A 24,110-nucleotide genomic window follows, 5' to 3' on the forward strand; every position below is an offset into this window, starting at 1 on the left:
CCTGTGTAAAGGTCATTGTGAAGGGAGAAGAAGCAGGGTCATCTTTTGTGATTTGGTGGATCCTGTTATCAGCTGTGTATCTCTGTACACAGCTGATAACAGGATCCACCAAATCACAAATCACTGTTCTGCCACTGATAATATAGAGCCTCCCGCTAAACTTTCTGAAGGGACAGAAAATAAGAGTCTAAAAAAAGTTGCAGTGGCCGATGTGAAAATTTAAAGATTACTAACTTGTTTTTTTTTTTTGTTGTTTTTTTTATAAAGATCGTAATGTGAAAAATAAACCAAAACATTTATTTATTTTTAAATTCATGGAACACAAAATCCTAAAAATCCTGATTTAAACAATAGGTCATTTTCTAATGATAGCTTCCCTTTAACATTTTTAAACTGTTTCCTGCACCTCGTAAATCATGTTCTGCTGGTTGATACTGTTCCAGAGATACTAAAATTTGTTTTTTTTTTATGTTGTACTACTTTTCCACAATAAATGTCTAAAGATTTATAAAATTTAACTTTTTTTGTTTCTCCATATTTTAAGAGCTATAACTCTGTTTGGCCATGACAGAGCAGGGTGAGAGATCCTTTTTTTTATTTATTTATTTTTTTGTGGGATAAGCTTTAGTTTTTAATGTTACCTTTTTGGGGCATATGCATATATTTGATCGCTTTATTGCAGCTGTTGTTTTTCTTTTCTTTTTTTGTTGTTGTTGCATGGTTCATTGTGTGGAATTAATAATGTCATAATGTTAAATCAATTTATTTTCTTTTTAAGGACATAGCAAAACCAATTATGTGTATATATTTTTTTTTGTTTTCCTTCATTACCTCATAAAATATTCTACAACTTAAATGGTGCGCTTTTTTTTTTTTTAAGTTTTATTTTCTTTAGTCATCGTACAGGGCTTGAACATTAAATGGTCTGATCGCTGTTAAAACAGACTGCAATAATTCTGTTCTGCAGTGCGTTATACCTGCCCGTTTTCAGAGTGACATACAGCCTATTCAACTTTACGTCCTAATTTGAGCTCTGACTGCCATGGCAACCTTCAACCAGGGGTAACCAGGGGAAGAGTTCTGAGGAGATAATTTGCATATTCCCACTGCATTTTGAGATAAGTGAAGAGTCTCCGAGCTCAAAGAACACTGGATTTTGGCCGTTGGAGCTGAAAGGAAGACATCGGTAATCCGCGCGCCTACCGGAGTGCGAATTTTGGAGCGTTTTTCACTGTTTTCATAACACATTAACAATAAGAACATGGAAAAGTCCAGGAGCCATTTGGTAAGCGGCATATCCTGCTACATGTTCACAGACTTGCCAGTGGAAAAGCCAAGATTCACATGCCAGAAATGCAAGCTTATGTCCCTGTTGGAGGAAAAGTTGCGAAATCTAGAAGAGAGGTTAACTACCTTGAAAATCATTAAGGAAGGTGAAGAGTTCTTAGAGCAGAATTATCTCTTCATGCTACAGAAAGAGAAGAAATTCGAACTGCACCTGACGAAACAGAGGAATGGAAGCATTTGACCCAGAGAAGCAGGAGGATCGAGAAGCAGTCAGCACCCATACTGTTCAGAAACCAGTACCAGGCTCTCACGCAGGAGAACCAGGTGCAAAAATTAAAGATGTGTCTGACAGGATATCAAGACTCTTCAGACCTACAGATCACTGCCCATTCCTGCTAATACAAGTGGGTACAAATGACACCACAAGAAAGCACCTGGAAACCATCTGCAGTGACTTTGAAAACTTAGGCAAGAAAGTGAAAGAATTGGGAGCGCAGGTGGTCTTTTCATCCATCCTCCCAGTGGAGAACAACTGGCTACGTCGATGGTGCCGTCAACAAGGATTTGGGTTTCTGGATAACGGAATGAATTACCTATATGATGGACTACTTGCTAGAGATGGGGTGCACCTTACGAAGACTGGAAAACATGTATTTGAAATTCGCCTTGCTACACTCATCAGGAGAGCTTTAAACTAGAACAATGTGGGAAGGGAAGCAAAAGGCCAGGAAAAGCTATACAGCTGACAAATACTATTGAGTTCTCTGCTATTGGAAGTGGAAAGGAAGAACAGAGACAAAAAAAATCTAAATAATAAAAATAATGAAGGAAGAGAAACCAATCACAAACTAAAATGTTTTTATACAAATGCACAAAGCATGGGCAACAAACAAAGAGAATTGGAACTAATAACGCAGGAAAAGAAATATGATGTCATCGGAATCACTGAAACTTGGTGGGACGATACACATGATTGGAATACAAGGCTAAAAGGATACAACTTATTTGCAAGAAACAGACTTGATAAACGAGGAGGAGGTGTCGCATTGTATGTTAGAAAAGCGTATATCTGCACAGAGATTGAAGCTTCAGAGACCGGGAGTTCTGTGGAAACTGGATAAGAATACAAGGAGAGAACAGCTGAAAGGACACTATTGTAGGCATTTACTATAGGCCACCTGGGCAAACTGAAGGTATGCATGAACTCTTTGTATCAAATGACCAAGTTCTCCAAAAAATATGACATAGTGTTCATGGGAGATGTCAACTTATTGTTGGGAATCTCTCTCAAGTAAAACTAACAGGTCAAGCAAATTCGTATCCTCTCTTGCTGACAACTTTATCTTCCAAAAAGTTGGGGAGAAAACAAGGGGATCTGCTACTTTGGATCTGATCCTTATAAACAGAGAGGAAATGGTTGAGGAGGTAAAAGTGGCTGGGACCCTAGGAATCAGCGATCATGCTATTATAGAATTTTGGATAACTAAAGGAGGAAGACATGTGAAGACTCAAACTTCAAGGTTAGATTTCAGAAAGGCAGGCAGATTTTTGAGTGACTGAGAAAGAGAATAGGAGGGATCCAATGGCTGGATGTCCTTAAGGACAAAAATGTCCAGGAAGGATGGGAAATTTTTAAAAAGGAGATTCTCCTTGCACAATCGTTAAATGCTTCCCATTTGTCCTACTTTTCAGGATTGTTAAGGAAACCAGGATGGATGTACACAGAACTTAAAACACATGCTAAAAAAGAAATGTTTATCAAATGGAAAGAGGGAGGCATATATAAAGAAGATTATAATGCCGTCTGCAGAACCTGTAGGGCACGTATCGGGTTAGCTAAAGCTGGCAATGAATTAAGGCTTGCAGGAGATGTCAAAAGCAATAAAAAAGGGTTTTGGGGGTATGTCAAAAGTAAAAGAAAAGTCAAAGATGCTATAGGATTTTTACAGGATGAAAATGGTGAAATGGTAAGAGGATATTGAGCAGGCCGAACTTTTTAATTCCTATTTTGCATCTGTTTTCTCTCAGAAAGAAAACGTAACATCAACTGATCTTCACTGTCCTATTAAAGGAATAGTAGAATCCAGGTTATCTGTAAACAGAAAGATGGTGAGGGAATATTTAGCTAACATAAATGAGTTCAAGTCTCCAGGTCCAGATGAATTACACCCCAGAGTACTGAAGGAGATCGTAGAAGAAATTTTAGAACCACTCTCCATAATCTTTGAAAATTCTTGGAGAACAGGAGAAGTCCCAGAAGACTGGAGAAGAGCAAATGTTGTTCCTATCTTCAAAAAGGGGAAGAAGGTGGACCCATGGAACTATAGGCCGGTGAGTCTGACTTCTATACCAGGAAAGATCTTTGAACAAATTATTAAACAACATGTATGTAAGTACCTGGATAAGAATGAAGTGATTAACCAGAGTCAGCATGGGTTTGTAACTAACAAGTAATGTCAGACTAACTTAATTTCCTTCTATGACAGAATCACTGACTGGGTGGATCAGGGAAATGCTGTAGATATGGTATATCTTGACTTCAGCAAGGCATTTGACAAAGTATCTCACACCATCCTTATTGAAAAAATAACCAAGTATGGAATGGACAAGGCAACTGTTAGGTGGATTCATAACTGGCTTAGTGATCGAACTCAGAGTGGTCGTAAATGGTTTCACATCCAGTTGGAATGTCTCAAGTGGGGTACCACAGGGCTCTGTCCTGGGTCCTGTATTGTTCAACATCTTAATCAATGATTTAAATGAAGGAATTGAGGGTAAACTGATTAAATTTGCTGATGACACAAAGCTAGGTGTAGCATCGGCGTCTCTGCCCCTTGCTAGGCTGAGACGCCGTCCCTCTCACCTCCCCGCTTCTGGCACGGCGTCCTCCAGCGCTTCTCTCCCCACTGCTTCCGGCATGCGCTCCTTCCCCGGCAGTGTGCTTAGGGCGCGCGCGCGCCGTCCTAAGGAGTCCCCCGGCCAATTGCCGGAGGACCTCCCATATATAAGGCTCCTCCTCCAAAATGGAGGTGCCCGAGCAATGTTGTTTGCACTGTGTCTCACCTGTGCTTCAGCCCTCAGGTTCCACTGCTAGTCTGACTTCTCGTCCTGCCTGCCAGCCTGTTACTTGTCTTGTCCGCCAGACCGCTCACCTGGGAGCGTCTACTAGTTACCTGCCTTGTCAGCCAGCCCGCTCACCTGGGAGCGTCCTTCAGTTACCTGCCTGTTACCTGCCTCGTCAGTCAGACCGCTCACCTGGGAGCGTCCACCAGTTATTTGCCTGTTACCTGCCTTATCTGCCAGACTGCTCACCTGGGAGCGTCCACCAGTTACCTGCCTGTTACCCGCTGTCTCCGTCAGCCCGCTCACCTGGGAGCGCCTGCCAGTTACCTGTCAGGTATCCGCCTTGCCTGTCTACCCAGAGACTGTCCCGGTCACTTGCCGTGATCACCTGCCTGTCTACCCAGAGACTGTCCCGGTCACTTGCCGTGACCACCTACCTGTCTACCCAGAGACTCTCCCCGTCTCTTGCCGTGACCACCTGCCTGTCTACCCAGAGACTGTCCCCGTCACTTGCCGTGACTACCTGCCTGTCTACCCAGAGACTGTCCCCGTCACTTGCTGTGACTACCTGCTTGCCTTCCCTGGGAGTCAACCGCTTCATAACAAGGACTGCCCCCTTGTATTGCAGCTCAGAGGTTTCACCTCCCGGACCCGTAACACTAGGAGGGATAGCTAATACTAGAGAATAGAGAGAGAGGATTCAAAAAGACTTAAATAAACTGGAGCAGTGGACAGTAACTAACAGAATGGTTTTTAACAGGGAAAAATGCAAAGTACTACATCTGGGCAATAAAAATGAAAAAAGCATATACAGAATGGGAGGAATAGAGCTAAGCAACAGTACATGTGAAAAAGACTTAGGTATACTAATAGATCATAGACTGAACATGAGTCAACAGTGTGATGCAGCAGCAAAAAAGGCAAATACAATTCTGGGATGTATTAACAGAAGCATACAGTCTAGATCACGTGAAGTCATTATTGGACTAAACTCCACTTTGGTCAGACCTCATCTGGAATACTGCGTCCAGTTTTGGGCACCACATTTTAAAAAAGACATCGACAAACTGGAGCAAGTTCAGAGAAGAGCGACCAGAATGGTGACCGGTCTGCAAACCATGTCCTATGAGGAATGGTTACAGGATTTGGGAATGTTTGGCTTGCAAAAAAGAAGACTGAGAGGAGACTTAATAGCTGTCTACAAATATCTCAAGGGCTGTCACATTGTAGGAGGATCATGTTTATTCTCATTTGCACAAGGAAAGACTAGAAGCAATGGGATGAAACTAAATGGGAGGAGACACAGATTAGATATTAGAAAAAAACTTTTTGACAGTTAGGGTGATCAATGAGTGGAACAGGCTGCCACGAGAGGTGGTGAGTTCCCCTTCAATGGAAGTCTTCAAATAGAGGCTGGACAGACATCTGTCTGGGATGATTTGGTGAATCCTGCTTTGAGCAGGGGGTTGGACCAGATGACCCAGGAGGTCCCATCCAACTCTACCATTCTATGATTCACACCCCGCATCACTTCTCTGATACCGATGGGTTAGAGTGTGAGCTCTTACCTCTGTTTCATATATTCAGTGTTTAACCACTTCGCACCAGAGCCTGTTTTTGCCTTCGTGACCAGGCCAATTTTTTCAATTCTGACCACTGTCACTTTATGAAGCAATTACTCTGGAACGCTTCAACGGATCCCCCTGATTCTGAGATTGTTTTTTCGTGACATATTGTACTTCATGATAGTGGTAAAATTTCTTTGATATCACATGCGTTTATTTGTGAAAAAATCGGAAATTTGGCAAAAATTTTGAAAATTTTGCAATTTTCAAACTTTGAATTTTTAAGCCCTTAAATCAGAGAAATATGTCACACAAAATACTTAATAAATAACATTTCCCACATGTCTACTTTACATCAGCACAATTTTGGAACCAAAATTTTTTTTTGTTAGGGAGCTATAAGGGTTAAAAGTTGACCAGCGATTTCTCATTTTTCCAACAAAATTTACAAAAACATTTTTTTAGGGACCACATCATATTTGAAGTCACTTTGAGGGGTCTTTATGACAGAAAATACCCAAAAGTGACACCGTTCTAAAAACTGCACCCCTCACGGTGCTCAAAACCACATTTAAGAACTTTATTAACCCTTCAGGTGCTTCACAGAAATTTTTGGAATGTGGAAGAAAAAAATTAACATTTAACTTTTTTCACAAAAATGTTACTTTAGACCCAATTTTTTTTATTTTCACAGGGGTAACAGGAAAAAAATGGACCCCAAAATTTTTTGTGCAATTTCTCTTGAGCGTGCTGATACCCCATATGCGAGGGAAAACCACTGTTTGGGCGCACGGCAGGGCTCGGAAAGGAAGGAGCGCCATTAGACTTTTTGAATGTAAAATTTGTCTGAATAATTAGCAGACGCCATGTTGCGTTTGGAGAGCTCCTGATGTGCCTAAACAGTGGAAACCCCCCACAAGTGACACCATTTTGGAAACTAGACCCCTTAGGGAACTTATCTAGATGTGTGGTGAGCACCTTGAACCCCAAGGTGCTTCACAGAAGTTTATAATATTGAGCTGTAAAAATAAAATTTTCACATTTTTCCCACAAAACCGTTTTTCATCCCTTAATTTTGCATTATCATAAGGGTAATAGGATAAATTGCACCATGAAATTTGTTGTGCAATTTCTCCTGAACACGCTGATACCCCATATGCGGAGGCAAATTACTGTTTGGGCGCATGGCAGGGTTTGAAAGGGAAGGAGCGCCATTTGACTTTTTGAATGTAAAATTTGTTTGAATAATTAGCAGACGCCATGTCGCATTTGGGGAGCCCCTAATGTGACTAAACAGTGGAAACCCCCCACAAGTGCCACCATTTTGGAAACTAGACCCCTTAGGGAACTTATCTAGATGTGTGGTGAGCACCTCGCACCCCCAGCTGCTTCACAGAAGTTTATAATATTGAGCCGTAAAAATAAAATTTTCACATTTTTCCCACAAAAAATCTTTTTCATTCTCTAATTTTGTATTATCATAAGGGTAACAGGATAAATTGCACCATGAAGTTTGTTGTGCAATTTCTCCTGAACACGCCGATACCCCATATGTGAGGGAAAACCACTGTTTGGGCGCACGGCAGGGTTTGAAAGGGAAGGAGCGCCATTTGACTTTTTGAATGTAAAATTTATTTGAATAATTAGCGGACGCCATGTCACATTTGTGGAGCCCCTAATGTGTCTAAACAGCGGAAACCCCCCACAAGTGCCACCATTTTGGAAACTAGACCCCTTAGGGAACTTATCTAGATGTGTGGTGAGCACCTTGCACCCCCAGCTGCTTCACAGAAGTTTATAATATTGAGCCGTGAAAATAAAATTTTCACATTTTTCCCATAAAAAATGTTTTTCATCCCCTAATTTTGCATTATCATAAGGGTAACAGGAGAAATTGCACCATGAAATTTGTTGTACAATTTCTCCTGAGTACGCCGATACCCCATATGTGGGGGAAAACCACTGCTTTGGTGTACGGCAGGGTTCGGAAGAGAAAGGAGCGCTATGTTGGCTGGGATAGGCAGCAGACACCATGTCACATTTGAAGAGTCGCTGACATGCCAAAACAGCAGAAACCTCCACAAATGACCCCATTTTGTAAACTACACCTCTCAAGGAATTCATCTAGGGAAGTAGTGAGTATTTTTTAATTTTTAAATTTATACCATTGGGCAGTGAAAAAATCATAATTATATTTTTACCACAAAAAAATGTTTTACCCTCAGATTTTACATTTTCACACAGGGCAATGGGTAAAAATGGTGCCGAAATGTGTCACACAATTTCTTCTAAAAGTGTCAATACCCCATATGTGGCTGTATCGTACCGCTTAGCCATACGGTGAGATCTGGGGGGGACAGAGTGCTATTTGACAATTGGAGAACAAATTATTGTAGAATAGGCATTTGGATTTGGGAGCACAAAATTTTCTGAATTTCTTTTGGGGGGCAAGGGTCATTTTGGTTTTCCAGAGCCTTTCTGCTACCAGTAACTTGGAAGTCCCTTATATTTTTAACAGATGACGGACCTGAGTGGGGACTAGCTTTTTTGAGGACTGAGTTGAAGCTTTTATTGGGAACATTTTACGTAACATTTATCCGGCGCTCTAGGCTGAGCACTTACATCGGGGTTTCCATCTAAATTTCCAAGTGATGTAATTCAGATGAAACCCCTGCAGGATCCATTCACTGTAATGAGGCAGCAGAGTTACTCTGGACACCGTCTGGCCTCTGTGTAGCGGTGTCCTTTTTTTCAGAAGTGCACAAAACTGTGGCCAACCGCACTTTTGTGCACGCCTAAAACAAATGACACCGTGGGATCCCAGGCTAGACGGCGTCCACAGTGGCCTATATCTGTCTCATTACAGGGAATCTTCCGTCATGGGTTCCGGCTGAATCATGTATTTCAGAGATTTACACGGAAACTCTGGTGTAAGTGCTCAGCGCAGAGCACAGGATAAATGTGGGCAGAGCCTTACTGGGATCTTTGGGGACATAATAAACAAATCAGTAGCAGGTGAAGAATTGGTTTTATTTATTTTTTACGCCGTTCCTAGTGTGATATAACTGATTAGATTACTTTATTCTTCGGGTCGGTGTGATTACAGAGATACCAGATTGATATCGGGTTTTTATGACTGACAGCTGTCACACACTAAAAGACGCTTTTTTTGCAAAATCTAGTTTTTGCATCACCATATTTTGAGAGCTATAATTTTTCCATATTTCGGCCGACAGAGTCATGTGACGGCTTGTTTTTTGCGGGACGAGTTGACATTTTTATTGGTACCATTTTTGGGGACTTGACATTTTTTGATCGCTTTCTATTCCGTTTTTTGGGAGGTAAAATTAACAAAAACAAACAATTCAGGAATTGTTTTTTGAGTTTTTTTTTTATGCCGTTCTGCGTGTGGTAAAAGTGATAAGGCAGCGTTATTCTTCGGGTCAGTACGTTTACAGCGATACTACACTTACTGTATTTTTTTTATGTTTTGGCGTTTTTACACAATAAAACTATTTTATAGAAAAAAATATTTTTTTTGCATTGCTTTATTCTGAGCGCTATAACTTTTTTATTTTTCAGCTGATGGAGCTGTATGGCGGCTTTTTTTTTGCGTAACAAGATGACGTTTTCAGTGGTACCATTTTTATTTCTATTTTGTTTTTTGATCGCATTTTTTTCCACTTTTTGTTTGGCAATATGATGAAAAAGCATATTTTTTTGCTCCGTTTTTTATTTATTTTTATTACGGTGTGCACAGAAGGAGTTAATTAGTGTGACAGTTTTATAGCTCGGGTTGTTTCGGACGCGGCGATACCAAATATGTGTACTTTTTTTGGTTTTGTAAAAATATACGGATTTATTGGTTTAATATTTTATTTATTTATTTTTATTTATTTTGTGATTTTTTTATTAATAGTTTAAAAACTTTTTTTTTACTTTTTTTCACATTTTTTCTTAGTCCCTGTATGGGACATTAATTTTTATTTTTCTGATCACTGATCTCATGTAATGTAATAGACATATATTACATTACATGAGATCTTCACACAGTCAGTGTGTCCTGCCAGGCTTCAGCTGTAGCTGAGCCAGACAGGACACCATATATGGCAGAGCTGGAGGCGGTCATGTGACCTCCAGCTGCCATAGCAACCCCAGGTCCTGGAAGGACACGGAGGTCTTCGGAGAGGTAAGTTGACGACCCCCTCTCCTCCTGCTGTCTCCTATATGCCGTGATCACTATAGATCACAGCATATAGATGACAGCTAAGGGTTAACATCACTGGGACCTGATCTAATCAGGTCCCGATGATGTTCCCTGTCAGAGCTAACGCTGTGCACCGGAATCGCAGCGCTTGCAGGACCCTAGGGGTCCTGAGCACTGCGAGACCACCCACCGTTTTTAAACGTCGGCGCTGCACAGAGCCCAGCAAGTGCCGACGTTTATCTACAGTGGGCAGTCGGGAACCGGTTAAGTTTGAAGGTAGTAAGTCCATTGAATTCAACCTATAACCTAAGATGTTGATCCAGAGGAAGGCAAAAACACCATGGGGCTGACACTAATATCTCCATGTAAGGCGAAAAATTCCTTCCCAACTCCACATACAATCCAACAAGAAAAAATTGTAGACAATGAACCAATTGTAATATATAAAAATATAATTTTGTTAAATATACAAAACAATGTTTAAAAGCGTCATTCTTGAAAAAATAAATAAAAAATGGGGAAAACCAGCAGGTGACACCACAACTCAATTTACGTAGCAAGAGGAAAATGTATGTAGTCATGGTTTGAATCCCCACAATAAAGGACATTAGTTTAGTTTATTCTTTGGTACATATATACACATGGTTTCAATAAACCTCAGCAGTCATAGTAGAACAAATAGTATAAAGATATTTAGTTGTAATAATAACAGTGATTAATAGTAGTTAAATTGTCATAAAATGGCTGCCGTGGGACATAAGTCATAAAAATAGAATAAGGAAAGAAGTGAGAGGGGGAAAAAAACATATTGAACTTACCTCCTGTAGAGTGTGGTGCCAAGCCCCATCATAAGTTTTGGCATTAAAGCCGCCTTCTAGGGGTCAGCAATACTGCAATCAGACTAGTTCACTGGATCAACACCCCATTACAGAATATAATGCACATAACCTGTGATATTATATTTTACAAGAGGCATACAGACCTTTCTCGAATTTTAGTAGTGACCCCACCATTACAACATAATGTGGCACAGAGTTCCATAGTCTCACTGCTCTTACAGTAAAGAATCCGCGTCTGTGATTATAATTAAACCTGTTAAACCCCTTGATGCCACTCTCTCTTTTGGAAATGGCATCTAAAGGGTTAAACAGCCACAATCTGTACTGCCACTGGTTCCAGAGAGAGAGAAATGAAACATTGTGTTTGTAAGTAAATGCAGGATCCGCTTCACTTGTTTCTGTCCATATAGCCATATGAGGTCTTGCTTTTTGCAAATTGTACTTTTGAACGACACCATTCATTTTACCACATAGTGTACTGGAAAATGGGGAAAAAAATTCCAAGTGCCGTGAAATTTTGTGGGAACAAAAAAAACGCAATAGTTTTTACAGTGTACATTTTGTGGTAAAAATGAACTTATGATACAATATGATTCTCATCAGTACGATTATGCCAATACACAATATGTCCAGCTTTTTAGTAGCGAAAAAAATCTAAAATTTGCAAAAAAAAATTGGGGGGTTTGTGGCCGTTTTCTGGGACCCGTAACATTTTTATTTTTCGGCCGATTGAGCTGTGAGATGGCTTATTTTTTGCAGGGCGAGACAGCGTTTTTAATGCTATCATATTGGGATATTGTGATTTTTTTGTTGTTGTTTTTATCACTTGTTCCAGCATTTTTTGTGGAATTGAGGTGACAAAATTAAGTTGTTTTTTTTAAACCATTCTTGAATTTTTTTTTTTTTCATTTACAGTGTTTACCGATCAGGTTTATTGCTTTTATATTTTGATAGATCGGACTTTTCTGAATGCGGCGATACCACATGTGTATTTTTTTTAATATCTTTAGCAGGTCCTGGTTGTAACACCCAGCCATCACCTGCCATGTATGGGGCGAGCTCACCCCGTGCGCCTGCTCCATACACCAGCTTCCGACTTGCACCGTAGATGTATGGCAGATGTTCTGAAGGGGTCATTTGCAGTCATTATTGCACTGTGTGCTTACAGTTGCTCATTTTGCCTTTCTATTCAGCTAATTATTCTCTCTTCTTTGCTCTATGTAGAAACAGGACGTCTCCTTTCCCTGCATGACTCATTCCCCTTTTCAGCTCCCCCCTGCCATAGACATTTGCAGTGACTTATGACTCATGCAGGGAAAATTGATCTCCTATTTCTTCAGAGAGTTTCAGCTAGTTAGTTAGGTCTATGACATCATGTGATTAAAAACTAATAGAAAAGAGAAGAATTAACGGGGTAGAAAGGCAAAATTAGCAATTGTAAATACACAGTGCTGCATAACATGATAATTGCAATATATTAAAAGGATAAAAACTTTGATGGCTTCCAGAATGACGAAACCAAAACAAATATTTTTAAAATTGTGTATTTATTGTACAAAACTAATAAAATGTTAATACACACTATAAAAACTATATATGTGATATCGCCATAATCATGACTACCCACAAAATGAAGTAACCACTTTGCTTTTACAGAGCTGTAAACATGCTGCATAAATGCATTAAAAAATGGCAAAATTGTTTTTTTTTTTTCTTTTTATTCTTTTCCATATGGAATTAATTAACGTTAGGTATGCTGTATGTGTCCCAAAATTGTGGCACTGAGAAGTACATCTTGTCCTACAAAAAAAGCATTCATACAGCAACGTTAAAAAAATGCTGTTTTCTTATGGACCAAAATAGGCCCAACCTGATGGGGTTAAATCTTATTATTAAAATTAAGTACAGATCTCATTGCTTAAAATTGTTGTCTGATAACACATTGATGTTAGATCTATTCTATAATAGATCTACTCTATTCAATTGCTTTTACATACGTTTTTATAGTTGAAAGTTTCTGTGTTATTTTATTTAATTGGTAACTTTATTTTGATCCAGCAGATGACTGCACCAGACTGTCAGTACGACATCCTTTGTTTTCAGATAATGAAGAAGATATCCCTCACCATACTTCTGGAGAACACCACGTTACTCCAAATATATTCTTACTCCTTCCTAGCAGAGATGTGTTATTCCATGCTAATAACTACAGTGAACCTTCATCTGATCAATCACAGGCTAATAAACAAGATTCTGGTGATAAAAGAGAGAAAATATTTACTTGTTCTGAATGTGGAAGACATTATAAAAATATATTTAACCTTTCCATGCATATGAGAATGCACAGAAACGAGAGGCCATTTTCATGTTCTGAATGTGGGAAATGTTTTACCAAGAAATCAATTCTTGTTGAACATCAAAGACTTCACACAGGAGAAAAGCCGTATTCATGTTCAGAATGTGGGAAATGTTTTACCAAGAAATCAGCTGTTGTTGAACATCAAAAAACTCACACAGGAGAAAAGCCATTTTCATGTTTGGAATGTGGAAAAAGTTTTACCAGGAAATTAATTTTAATTGAACACCGTAGAATTCACACAGGGGAGAAGCCATTTTCATGTCCAGAATGTGGAAAACGTTTTATGGTGAAACATCATCTTTGGAGACATCAAATAACGCACACTGGAGATAAACCATTTTTATGTTCAGAATGTGGAAGAGGTTTCTACAGAAAATCACACCTTGCGCGACATCAGAGAACTCACACAGGAGAAAGACCATTTGCATGTGAGGAATGTGGGAAATGCTTTACCAAGAAATCCATTCTTGTTGAACATCAGAGAACACACTCAGGGGAAAAGCCATTTTCATGTTTGGAATGTGGAAAGTCTTTTGTGGTCAAACATCATCTTGAGAGACATCAAATAACTCACACAGGAGATAAGCCTTTTTTATGTTCAGAATGTGGAAGAAGTTTCACCAGAAAATCACATCTTGAGAGACATCAAAGAACTCATACTGGGGAGAAGCCATTTTCATGTCCTGAATGTGAGAAATGTTTTACCAAGAAATCAGTTCTTGTTGAACATCAGAAGATCCATACAGGGGTTAAGCCATTTTCATGTTTAGAATGTGGGAAATGTTTTATGGTAAAACATCATCTTGAGAGACATCAAATAACTCATACAGGGGATAAGCCATTTACATGTTCGGAATGTGGGAAATGTTTTGCAGGAAAACCTTATCTTGAGAGACATCAGAGAACTCACATAACAGACAAACCATTTTTATGCACAGAATGTGGTAAATGTTTCGCCAAGATAACCAGTCTTGTTAAGCATCAGAAAACTCACACAGGGGAGAAACCATTTATATGTTCAGAATGTGGGAGATATTTTGCCAGGAAAGCAAATCTTGAGAGACATCTGGCAACTCACACAGAGGATAAGTTTTTTTGATGATCACAATGTAGGAAATGTTTATCCACACATAATGTCTTAAAGAAAACTTGTAACCTGCTGAAAAATGAGTTGTCTTGTAAAAATTCCTAAGCTTCCCTGGTTCTTTCACTCTTTTTTTTCCTTTTTGTGCTGCATTGTTTCATTGCAGAGATATTCACATTTATTGCTTTTTGAGCACAATATGTGAATTGTCTGCTTGCAGACCAATTGGGCTTTCCTTCAGTCTTTTCTAGAGGTGTGTACTTTCACCCCTCCCTCTCAAATGCTGCCACAGTTTAGCAGTGTCTGAGACTGATAGATCAACTGCCGAGCTGTGATTGGCAGCACATGCGAGGGGTTAAACCCCCAGATAAGACTCTGAAAAAACGCCCAGTTGCACTGCAAGCAGAGATTTCACATACTGAGTTCCAAAAGTGAATGTCTCTGCAATGAGGAAACAGCACAGAATGGAAAAAGAGTGGTACAATCAAGAAAGCAAAAGGATTTTTAGAAGGTATTTAACTCAATATTTTTTTTTTTGTGACAGGTCCTCTTTAAAGTAATTTTCATATTCGTAGCATACACATTGAATTCTAAGGCTGTCTGCCCTCTATGCGTTTAAGCGTTTCCGCAGCGGCAGTTCCACTGCAGAAACGCTTGGTAGAAGGTCTGCTATGTTCCCCAATGATAATCCGCATGTGTTGTGCACATGCTGCGGAAATTTCCACTACGGATTTTCATTGCAGAAAAATGCAGCACTACCAATTATTTTGCATTTTCGCTGCCATTGACTTACATTGAATCGCTTAATATCCGCATGACTACATGTGCACATGAGGATATTAAGCGATTTCAATGTGCGGATGGTACCCAGGTTTAGAGAAGAGGAGACTCTCCTCCAGACCCGGGTACCATGGTACCTGTAAAAAAGAAAATAATTAAAATAAAAAAAAATACATTATACTTACCTTCTGATGGCCCCCGGTCTCCATAGCGATGCGTCCTGGCTTCGCGGCAGCTCGCGATGGTCTAAAAGGACCTGCCATGACGTCATTTAGTCATGTGACGGATCACGCGGCCGCTGACGTCGGCGGTCGCGTGACCCGTCACATGTCTAAATGACGTCATGGCAGGTCCTTTTACACAACCGCGAGACACCAGAAAGACCAGATGCATTGGATAAGGAGACCGGGGGCCATCGGAAGGTGAGTATATGTCTTTTTTTTTTTTTTTTTAACTAACTTGGTCACACTATACACTGTGTGCAGAATTATTAGGCGAGTTGTATTTTAGAGGATTAGTTTTATTATTGATCAACAACTATGTTCTCAATCAACCCAAAATATCCAAGCTTAATATTTTTGGAAGTTGTAGTGTTTTTTTTTAGATTTGGCTATCTTAAGAGGATATCTGTTTGTGCAGGTAACTATTACTGTGCAGAATTATTAGGCAACTTAATAAAAACCAAATATAATTCCATCTCACTTGTTTATTTTCACCAGGTAAACCAATATCAGTGCGCAAAATTTAGAAATAAACATTTCTGACATGCAAAAACCCAAAACATTAGTGATCAATATAGCCACCTTTCTTTATGATGACACTCAACAGCCTTCCATCCATAGATTCTGTCAGTTGCTTGATCTGTTTTCGATCAACATTGCGTGCAGCAACCACCACAGCCTCCCAGACACTGTTCCGAGAGGTGTACTGTTTTCCCTCCCTGTAGATCTCACATTTTATGATGGACCACAGGTTCTCTATGGGGTTCAGATCAGTTGAACAAGGGGGCCATGTCATTATTTGTTCTTCTTTTAGACCTTTACTGGCCAGCCACGCTGTGGAGTAGTTGGATGCATGCGATGGAGCATTGTCCTGCATGAAAATCATGTTTTTCTTGAACGATACCAACTTCTTCCTGTACCACTGCTTGAAGAAGTTGTCTTCCCGAAACTTGCAGTAGGTCTGGCAGTTGAGCCCATCAAGAGTCACTCTCATTTCATCAGTCCATAAAACCTTTGAAAAATCAGTCTTAAGATATTTCTTGGCCCATTCTTGACATTTTATCTTATGTTTCTTGTACAAAGGTGGTCGTTTTTCAGCCTTCCTTACCTTGGCCATGTCCCTGAGTATCGCACACCTTGTGCTTTTTGATACTCCAGTAACATTGCAGCTCTGAAATATGGCAAAACTGGTGGCGAATGGAATCTTGGCTGCTTTACACTTGATTTTCCTCAATTCATGGGCAGTTATTTTGCGCCTTTTTTGGCCAACACGCTTCTTGTGACCCTGTTGGTTATTTGCCATGAAATGCTTGATTGTTCGGTGATCACGCTTCAAAAGTTTGGAAATTTCAAGACTGCTGCCTCCCTCTGCAAGTCATCTCACAATTTTGGACTTTTCAGAGGCCATCTAATCTCTCTTCTGACCCATTTTGCCAAAGGAAAGGAAGTTGCCTAATAATTAAGCACACCTTATATAGGGTGTTGATGTCATTAGTCAACACCCCTCCTCATTACAGAGATGCACAGCACCAGATTTACTTAATTGGTAGTTGGCTCTCAAGCCTATGCAGCTTGGAGTAGGACAACATGTATAAAAAGTATCATGTGATCAAAATACTCATTTGCCTAATAATTCTGCACCCAGTGTATAAAATCCATGCCGGTTGCATGGATTTATATTGTGTGACCAAGTTGTCAAGCACTTTTTCAAGTGATGCTAAAATTGCTTGGAAAGCGCTTGACAACCCGCATGCGGAATCACATGATCAAAACGCTTCACATCCGCATGTCCCTGGCAGGAAAAACGCATGTAAAATCCGCATATGTATTTTCTGCCAGGGAGATGCAGAAACGCTCAGGAAAAAATCCTGAGCATTTCTTCTTCGTGGACACTTAGCCTTACTGTAGTACCTGCTATTGGATATACTGAGAATTATACACAACTGAAATGTGGAGCTTTGCAATAAATACTTGCCCTTCTGACAGTTAAGTAAATCTATGCTGTGAGTTTTTCTTTTGACAGATAAACAGCCAACAAATGCATAAAATGGATTGGTATTCTCCTCATATAATTCAATGGCATGTAAAGTGCAGAATTATAATATAACTTTGTGACATGTATGTGCAAAATATTAGTTGTGTAGAAGATGCATTGAAGTCAATAGAATCTTTTAGATTCCATTTATGACTATGGGAGTTTACTGATCAGTAGAATGTAAAATATAGATCTATATTTTTAGACTTCATTTTTCTTGTCCGGCATTAGAATTCACTGTGATCTTGGCATCAAAGTCTGCAGTAGTAGAGAAACCTCTAGCACCTCAACTCCTAAGAATCATCTTGAAATCATGTAATGAATTTTCAACAATGCTGTAATAACCACTATTGTAACACAACTGTTGTAATGTTGCTGAGTTTATAATAAAATTTTTAAAGAGGTCTCAAAGGTGCTGGAAGTGTTTCTTTATTAATCGCGTAATAGGAATGGGCATTGGTCATTCCAAGAGAACATCCATGGAGATTATTCAATGATTCTGGGGTCTCCTAATATTACAGTGTTACAAGAGACTTTGCTCTCTGTGGTCTAGTAATGCCGGGTACATAACTCATGCATGTCCGGTATTAACTAGTTAAATCAACTTTTGTGTGTATATGTATGTGTGTGTGTGTGTGTATGTATATATATATATATCAATTTATTTATTTTTAGGGGGGTTGATTTGTTTTCAAATACAATTATGTAAAAAAATAAAATAAAATAGATATCATAAAACCCAACAAGGTAAATATGCTAGCACAATGGGACATGTTAATGAAAAGTGTCTAAGTTTGTACTGCCTAAAAACCAAACATTTATGATTTTGGTCCAAAAGTAAAATTTGGTGTAATTGCGACCAAAAAAATGGAACAAAAATTTGTATCAATTGGCAAAATGAATAATTCAAGTGTAGCAAAAAACTGTGGACACAAAAAAAGTGAACAAGGTTCATGAAATAAGCTTATAACTAACTGTAGTATTTTACAGCACTAGCTATATATCTCTCTATCGATAGAGATAGATGCACACAGGGGGGAAATAAGTACACTGCTGATTTTGCAAGTTTTCCCACCTACAAAGAATGGCTTTGTAATTTTTACCGTCCATCTTCAAATGAGATGGACCGAATCTAAAAAAAAAATCCAGAACATCATCACATTATATTATTTTTCTATAATTAAATTGCATTTTATTGCATGAAATAAGTATTTGATCACCTACCAACCAGCAAGAATTTTGGCTCTCACATACCTGTTAGTTTTTCTTTAAGAAGCAGTATTACTCGACAATCATTACCTGTATTAATTGCACCTGTTTGAACTCGTTACCTGTATAAAAGCCACCTGTCCACACAATCACACTCCAACCTCTCCACCATGGCCTATACCAAAGTGCTTTCTAAGGACACCAGGGATAAAATTGTGGACCTGCACAAGGCTGGGATGGGTTACAGGACAATAGGCAAAAAGCTTGTTGAGAAGGCAACAACTGTTGGCGCAGTTATAAGAAAATGGAAGAAACACAAGATGACTGTCAATCTTCCTCGGTCTGGGGCTCCATGCAAGATTTCACCTCGTGGGGTAAGGATGATTCTGGAAAAGGTCAAGAATTAGCCCAGAACTACACGGGAGGACCTGGTCAATGATCTGAAGAGAGCGAGGACCACAGTCTAAAACATTACAGTTAGTAACACACTACACTGTCATGGGTTAAAATCCTGCAGGGCACGCCAGGTAACGCCAGCACATTTCCAGGCTCGTTTGAAGTTTGCCAATGACCATCTTGATGATCCAGAGGAAGCATGGGAGAAGGTCATGTGGTCAGATGAGACTAAAATAGAACTTTTTGGTATCAACTCCACTCTCCGTGTTTGAGGAGGAGTACAACCCCAAGAACACTGTCCCATGGTGGGGGAAACATCAAACATTGGGGGTGCTTTTTGCAAAGGGGATAGGACGACTGCACCATATTGAAGTGAGGATAGATGGGATCATCGAGATTTTGGCCAACAACCTCCTTCCCTCAGTTAGAGCATTGAAGATGGTTCGTGTCTGGGTCTTCCAGCATGACAATGACCCGAGACACACAGCCAGGGCAACTATGGAGTGGCTCCGTAAGAAGAATTTCAAGTTCCTGGAGTGGCCCAGCCAGTCCCCAGACCTGAACCCAATAGAAAATCTTTGGAGGAAGCTGAAACTAAATTTTGCCCAGCAACAGTACCAAAACCTGAAAGATCTGGAGAAGATCTGTATGTAGGAGTGGGCCAAAATCCCTGCAGTGTTTGAAAACTTGATCAAGAAGTACAGGAAACATCTGTAATTGCAAACAAAGGTTAAAGGTACCAAATATTAAGTTCTGTTTTTCTATTGTATCAAATACTTATTTCATGCAATAAAATGCAAATTAATTATGTAGAAATCATACAATGTGATTTTCTGGATTTTTTTTTTTTTTTTTTTTTTTTAGATTCGGTCTCACAGTTGAAGTGTACCTGCGATAAAAATTACAGACCTCTCTATTCTTTGTAGGTGGGAAAACTTGAATAATCGTCAGTGTATCAAATACTTAAATTATACCATTAAATTTTCCACATTTCTTTCATGTTACACTCCCGAACTTAAGTGTATTCTATTGGTATTTTATTTGATCTACCAACACAATTTAGCAAGTATTTGTGAAGTATAAAGGAAATGATACATGGTTTTCTAATTATTTCAAAAATATTAATCTGAAAGTTGTGATGAACATTTTGTATTAAGCCCCCTGAGTCAATACTTTATAGGACCATATTTCACTGAAATTACTAATGCAAGTCTTTTGGGGTATGTCTCCACCAGCTTTGCACTTCTAGAGGCAGAAATTTTTGCCCGTTCTTGTTTGAAGACTAGCTGTAGCTCAGTGAGATTGGATGGGAGAAGGTTAGTGATGAGCGAGCACTAAAATTCTCGGGTACTCGTTGCTTGGGGCGAGCAAATTGGAGTGCTCGATCCAAGCAATGAGCCCAATGTAAATCTATGGGAAACACGAGCATTTTTAAAGCAGCCCCACCTCCGGCGGTCTGTAGAGGGCCTACAGATTGCCAAAATCAATGGGTACAGTGCTCAAATGACTTGGGAACAGCATGGGGAAGACCCCTGGAAGCATCTCTGACTCCCAGGTCAACAATGTTATCAGAATATTACGCCACTTTTACGGACCCAATAAAACATACAAAACCAAAATGGATTTTCATGGAAAATATGTTAAGGAACATCCTTTCCAGCGTAATGACTTGTATCGAAGGTAAAATAAATAAGCAAAAATGACCCTCCACACCTTGGGCTATGCTCACACGTAGCATTTTTGATGCGTTTTTTCACTTTTGCATTGCTTTTAACGGTGAAAAATACATTCACCGGTAAATGTAATTTTAACATTTTACAACCTTATCTGGCCATGTGGTGTGTGACACATCATCAGACACATCTTATTTCAATTATGATGAAGGGACTCTGAAAGTCACAAAGCCTATTTTTATAGGGCCATCAGGTGGCCCTTACTATTCTTAAAAGGCCAGAAATTGGCCCTCGCTATTGTTAGAGAGCCATTAGCCGGCTATACTTTGTTGTCCCCATTATTAACAAGTGGGTCTCCTATACTGTTATTGCGTATGCAGTGACTGCAAGGGCTGCCAAAAATTTGGACGCACCCCAATACCCCTTTGAAGAGGAGGGCCTCAGTAAAAAAAAAATGTTCCCATTATAAAGGAGTGGGTATCCTATAGTGGTAATGAGCATGCAGTGACTGCAAGGGCTGCTGAAATTTGGGAAAAACCTCAACAACAATTGCCGTGTTGATGCTGGTAGTCAACAACTGCCCTTTGCAGTTGTTGGGAAGGATTTGTGAGCAGAAGAGGGAAGTTGTTGACTACCAGCATCAACAAGGCCATCGGTATTCAGGTCAGACTCCACAGATAAGACCTCAGGAGTGGACATGGATGTCAGACATACAGTACAGACCAAAAGTTTGGACACGCCTTCTCATTTAAAGATTTTTCTGTATTTTCATGACTATGAAAATTGTACATTCACACTGAAGGCATCAAAACTATGAATTAACACATGTGGAATTATATACTTAACAAAAAAGTGTGAAACAACTGAAAATATGTCTTATATTCTAGGTTCTTCAAAGTAGCCACCTTTTGCTTTGATGACTGCTTTGCACACTCTTGGCATTCTCTTGATGAGCTTCAAGAGGTAGTCACCGGAAATGGTCTTCCAACAATCTTGAAGGAGTTCTCAGAGATGCTTAGCACTTGTTGGCCCTTTTGCCTACACTCTGTGGTCCAGCTCACCCCAAACCATCTCGATTGGGTTCAGGTCTGGTGACTGTGGAGGCCAGGTCATCTGCTGTAGCACCCCATCACTCTCCTTCTTGGTCAAATAGCCCTTACACAGCCTGGAGGTGTGTTTGGGGTCATTGTCCTGTTGAAAAATAAATGATGGTCCAACTAAACGCAAACTGGATGGAATAGCATGCCGCTGCAAGATGCTGTGGTAGCCATGCTGGTTCAGTATGCCTTCAATTTTGAATAAATCCCCAACTGTGTCACCAGCTAAGCACCCCCACACCATCACACCTCCTCCTCCATGCTTCACGGTGGGAACCAGGCATGTAGAGTCCATCCGTTCACCTTTTCTGCGTCGTACAAAGACACGGTGGTTGGAACCAAAGATCTCAAATTTGGACTCATCAGACCAAAGCACAGATTTCCAATGGTCTAATGTCCATTCCTTGTGTTCTTTAGCCCAAACAAGTCTCTCCTGCTTGTTGCCTGTCCTTAGCAGTGGTTTCCTAGCAGCTATTTTACCATGAAGGCCTGCTGCACAAAGTCTCCTCTTAACAGTTGTTGAAGAGATGTGTCTGCTGCTAGAACTCTGTGTGGCATTGACCTGGTCTCTAATCTGAGCTGCTGTTAACCTGCGATTTCTGAGGCTGGTGACTCGGATAAACTTATCCTCTGAAACAGAGGTGACTCTTGGTCTTCCTTTCCTGGGGCGGTCCTCATGTGAGCCAGTTTCTTTGTAGCGCTTGATGGTTTTTGCAACTTCACTTGGGGACACTTTCAAAGTTTTCCCAAAACCATTGAAAACCATTTCCGGTGACTACCTCATAAAGCTCATCAAGAGAATGCCAAGAGTGTGCAAAGCAGTCATCAAAGCAAAAGGTGGCTACTTTGAAGAACCTAGAATATAAGACATATTTTCAGTTGTTTCACACTTTTTTGTTAAGTATATAACTCCACATGTGTTAATTCATAGTTTTGATGCCTTCAGTGTGAATGTACAATTTTCATAGTCAAGAAAATACAGAAAAATCTTTAAATGAGAAGGTGTGTCCAAACTTTTGGTCTGTACTGTATGTACCATCCTCCAAAACTTTGAGGACTCCACCAAGATGGTGAGCGGCAATGACGCCATAATTAGTGTCACCATCCCGCTTCTGTCTTCTGAAACGCTCTCTGCTCACAAATCCTTCCCAACATCTGCAATGTAGAGTTCCAATGCGTCGGGACATCGCACACCATTCGGTGAGCTGGAAGCTGCAAACGCTGGTGAAGCACGGCAAAGGCGGCGGAAGCTGTAACTGACTTTCTAAAATGGGCACACATGCGGCGTACTTTGACAAGCAGATCCTGCAGATCTTGGTAGTTTTTGTGAAACTGCTGAACCACAAGGTTAAGCACTTGGGCCAGGGATGGTACGCGTGTGAGCTCGCCTCGCTTCAGAGCCGCCACTAGGTTCCAGCCATTGTCACACATGACCATAACTGTCTGTAGGTTCAGTGGTGTCAGCCACAGATCTGCCTGCTCTTTCAGAGATTTGGCATTGTGCGGCTTGTCACCTAAGCATATTGGCTTCAGCACAGCCTGTTGCCTCTTGGCCGAGACAGTGCTGCAATGCTTTCAGCTTTTGACTGATGTGGTCATTTCGGAGATGGAGGCTGCTGAAGAAGAGGTGCACGAGCTGTACAATGTAAGGGCAACCCTGATTGACCCAGGGCCCGCAATCCTCGGAGTCGGAAGGAAGTATTCCATCCCAAGGTCCGACTGGGTCCCGGATTTCACTATATTAACCCAGTGTGCCATCAGTGGGATGTACCTTCCCTGCCCACGTGGTTAGGTGGACTCTCCCAGTAACTGCATTGTTGAGAGCACGGATAATGTTGTGGGACAAGTGCTCGTGTAATGCAAGAAGGGCACACCGGGAGAAATAGTGGCGGCTGGGGACCGAGTATCGAGGGACAGCCGCCATCAGGTTGCAGAAAGCTTCCTTCTCCACGAGCCTGAAAGGCAACTTTTCGAGCACAAGCATTTGCGAAATGTGTGAATTTAGTAGGGTGGCTTGTGGGGTGTTGGCTGCGTATTTGCGCTTGCTTTCCAAGGACTGGGGTAGGGATAACCGAACACTGCGCTGGGATAAGGATTTGGAAGTTCTTGCTGATGGTGCTGGTTGACAGTGTGCAAGGACAGGTGTAGGGCGGAAGGCATCTGCGCATGCACCATGGACAGGGGATTGGCGTGCTCGCACAACAGCGGAAGAAGCAGTGATGTCACCCACAGACACTGTTTCCGGACCCTGGGGTTCAGCCCACATAGACTGGTGCTTTGCTGCAATGTGCATGA

General features: G+C 40.5%; 1 protein-coding gene across 5 annotated transcripts in view; it reads left to right on the forward strand.

The window, feature by feature from the left end:
* LOC141273824 (uncharacterized) overlaps window positions 1–17,844 on the forward strand; it is a 189,009-nt gene extending 171,165 nt beyond the window's left edge. For 3 of the 5 annotated variants that reach the window (XM_073686210.1, XM_073686208.1, XM_073686207.1), the window contains one exon: window positions 13,020–17,844. In XM_073686210.1, coding sequence (XP_073542311.1) covers window positions 13,020–14,419 — 1,400 coding nt within the window. In that variant the 3' untranslated portion in view covers window positions 14,420–17,844. The remainder of the gene's footprint in view (window positions 1–13,019) is intronic. The other 2 variants (XM_073686209.1, XM_073686211.1) reach the window with 1 other exon arrangement.
* Window positions 17,845–24,110: the final 6,266 nt, after the last annotated feature.

Source organism: Phyllobates terribilis, unplaced genomic scaffold, assembly GCF_046119375.1.
Source record: "Phyllobates terribilis strain yellow unplaced genomic scaffold, ASM4611937v1 Scaffold_5__5_contigs__length_657084704, whole genome shotgun sequence".
In the NCBI taxonomy this organism is placed as follows: Eukaryota; Metazoa; Chordata; class Amphibia; order Anura; family Dendrobatidae; genus Phyllobates; species Phyllobates terribilis.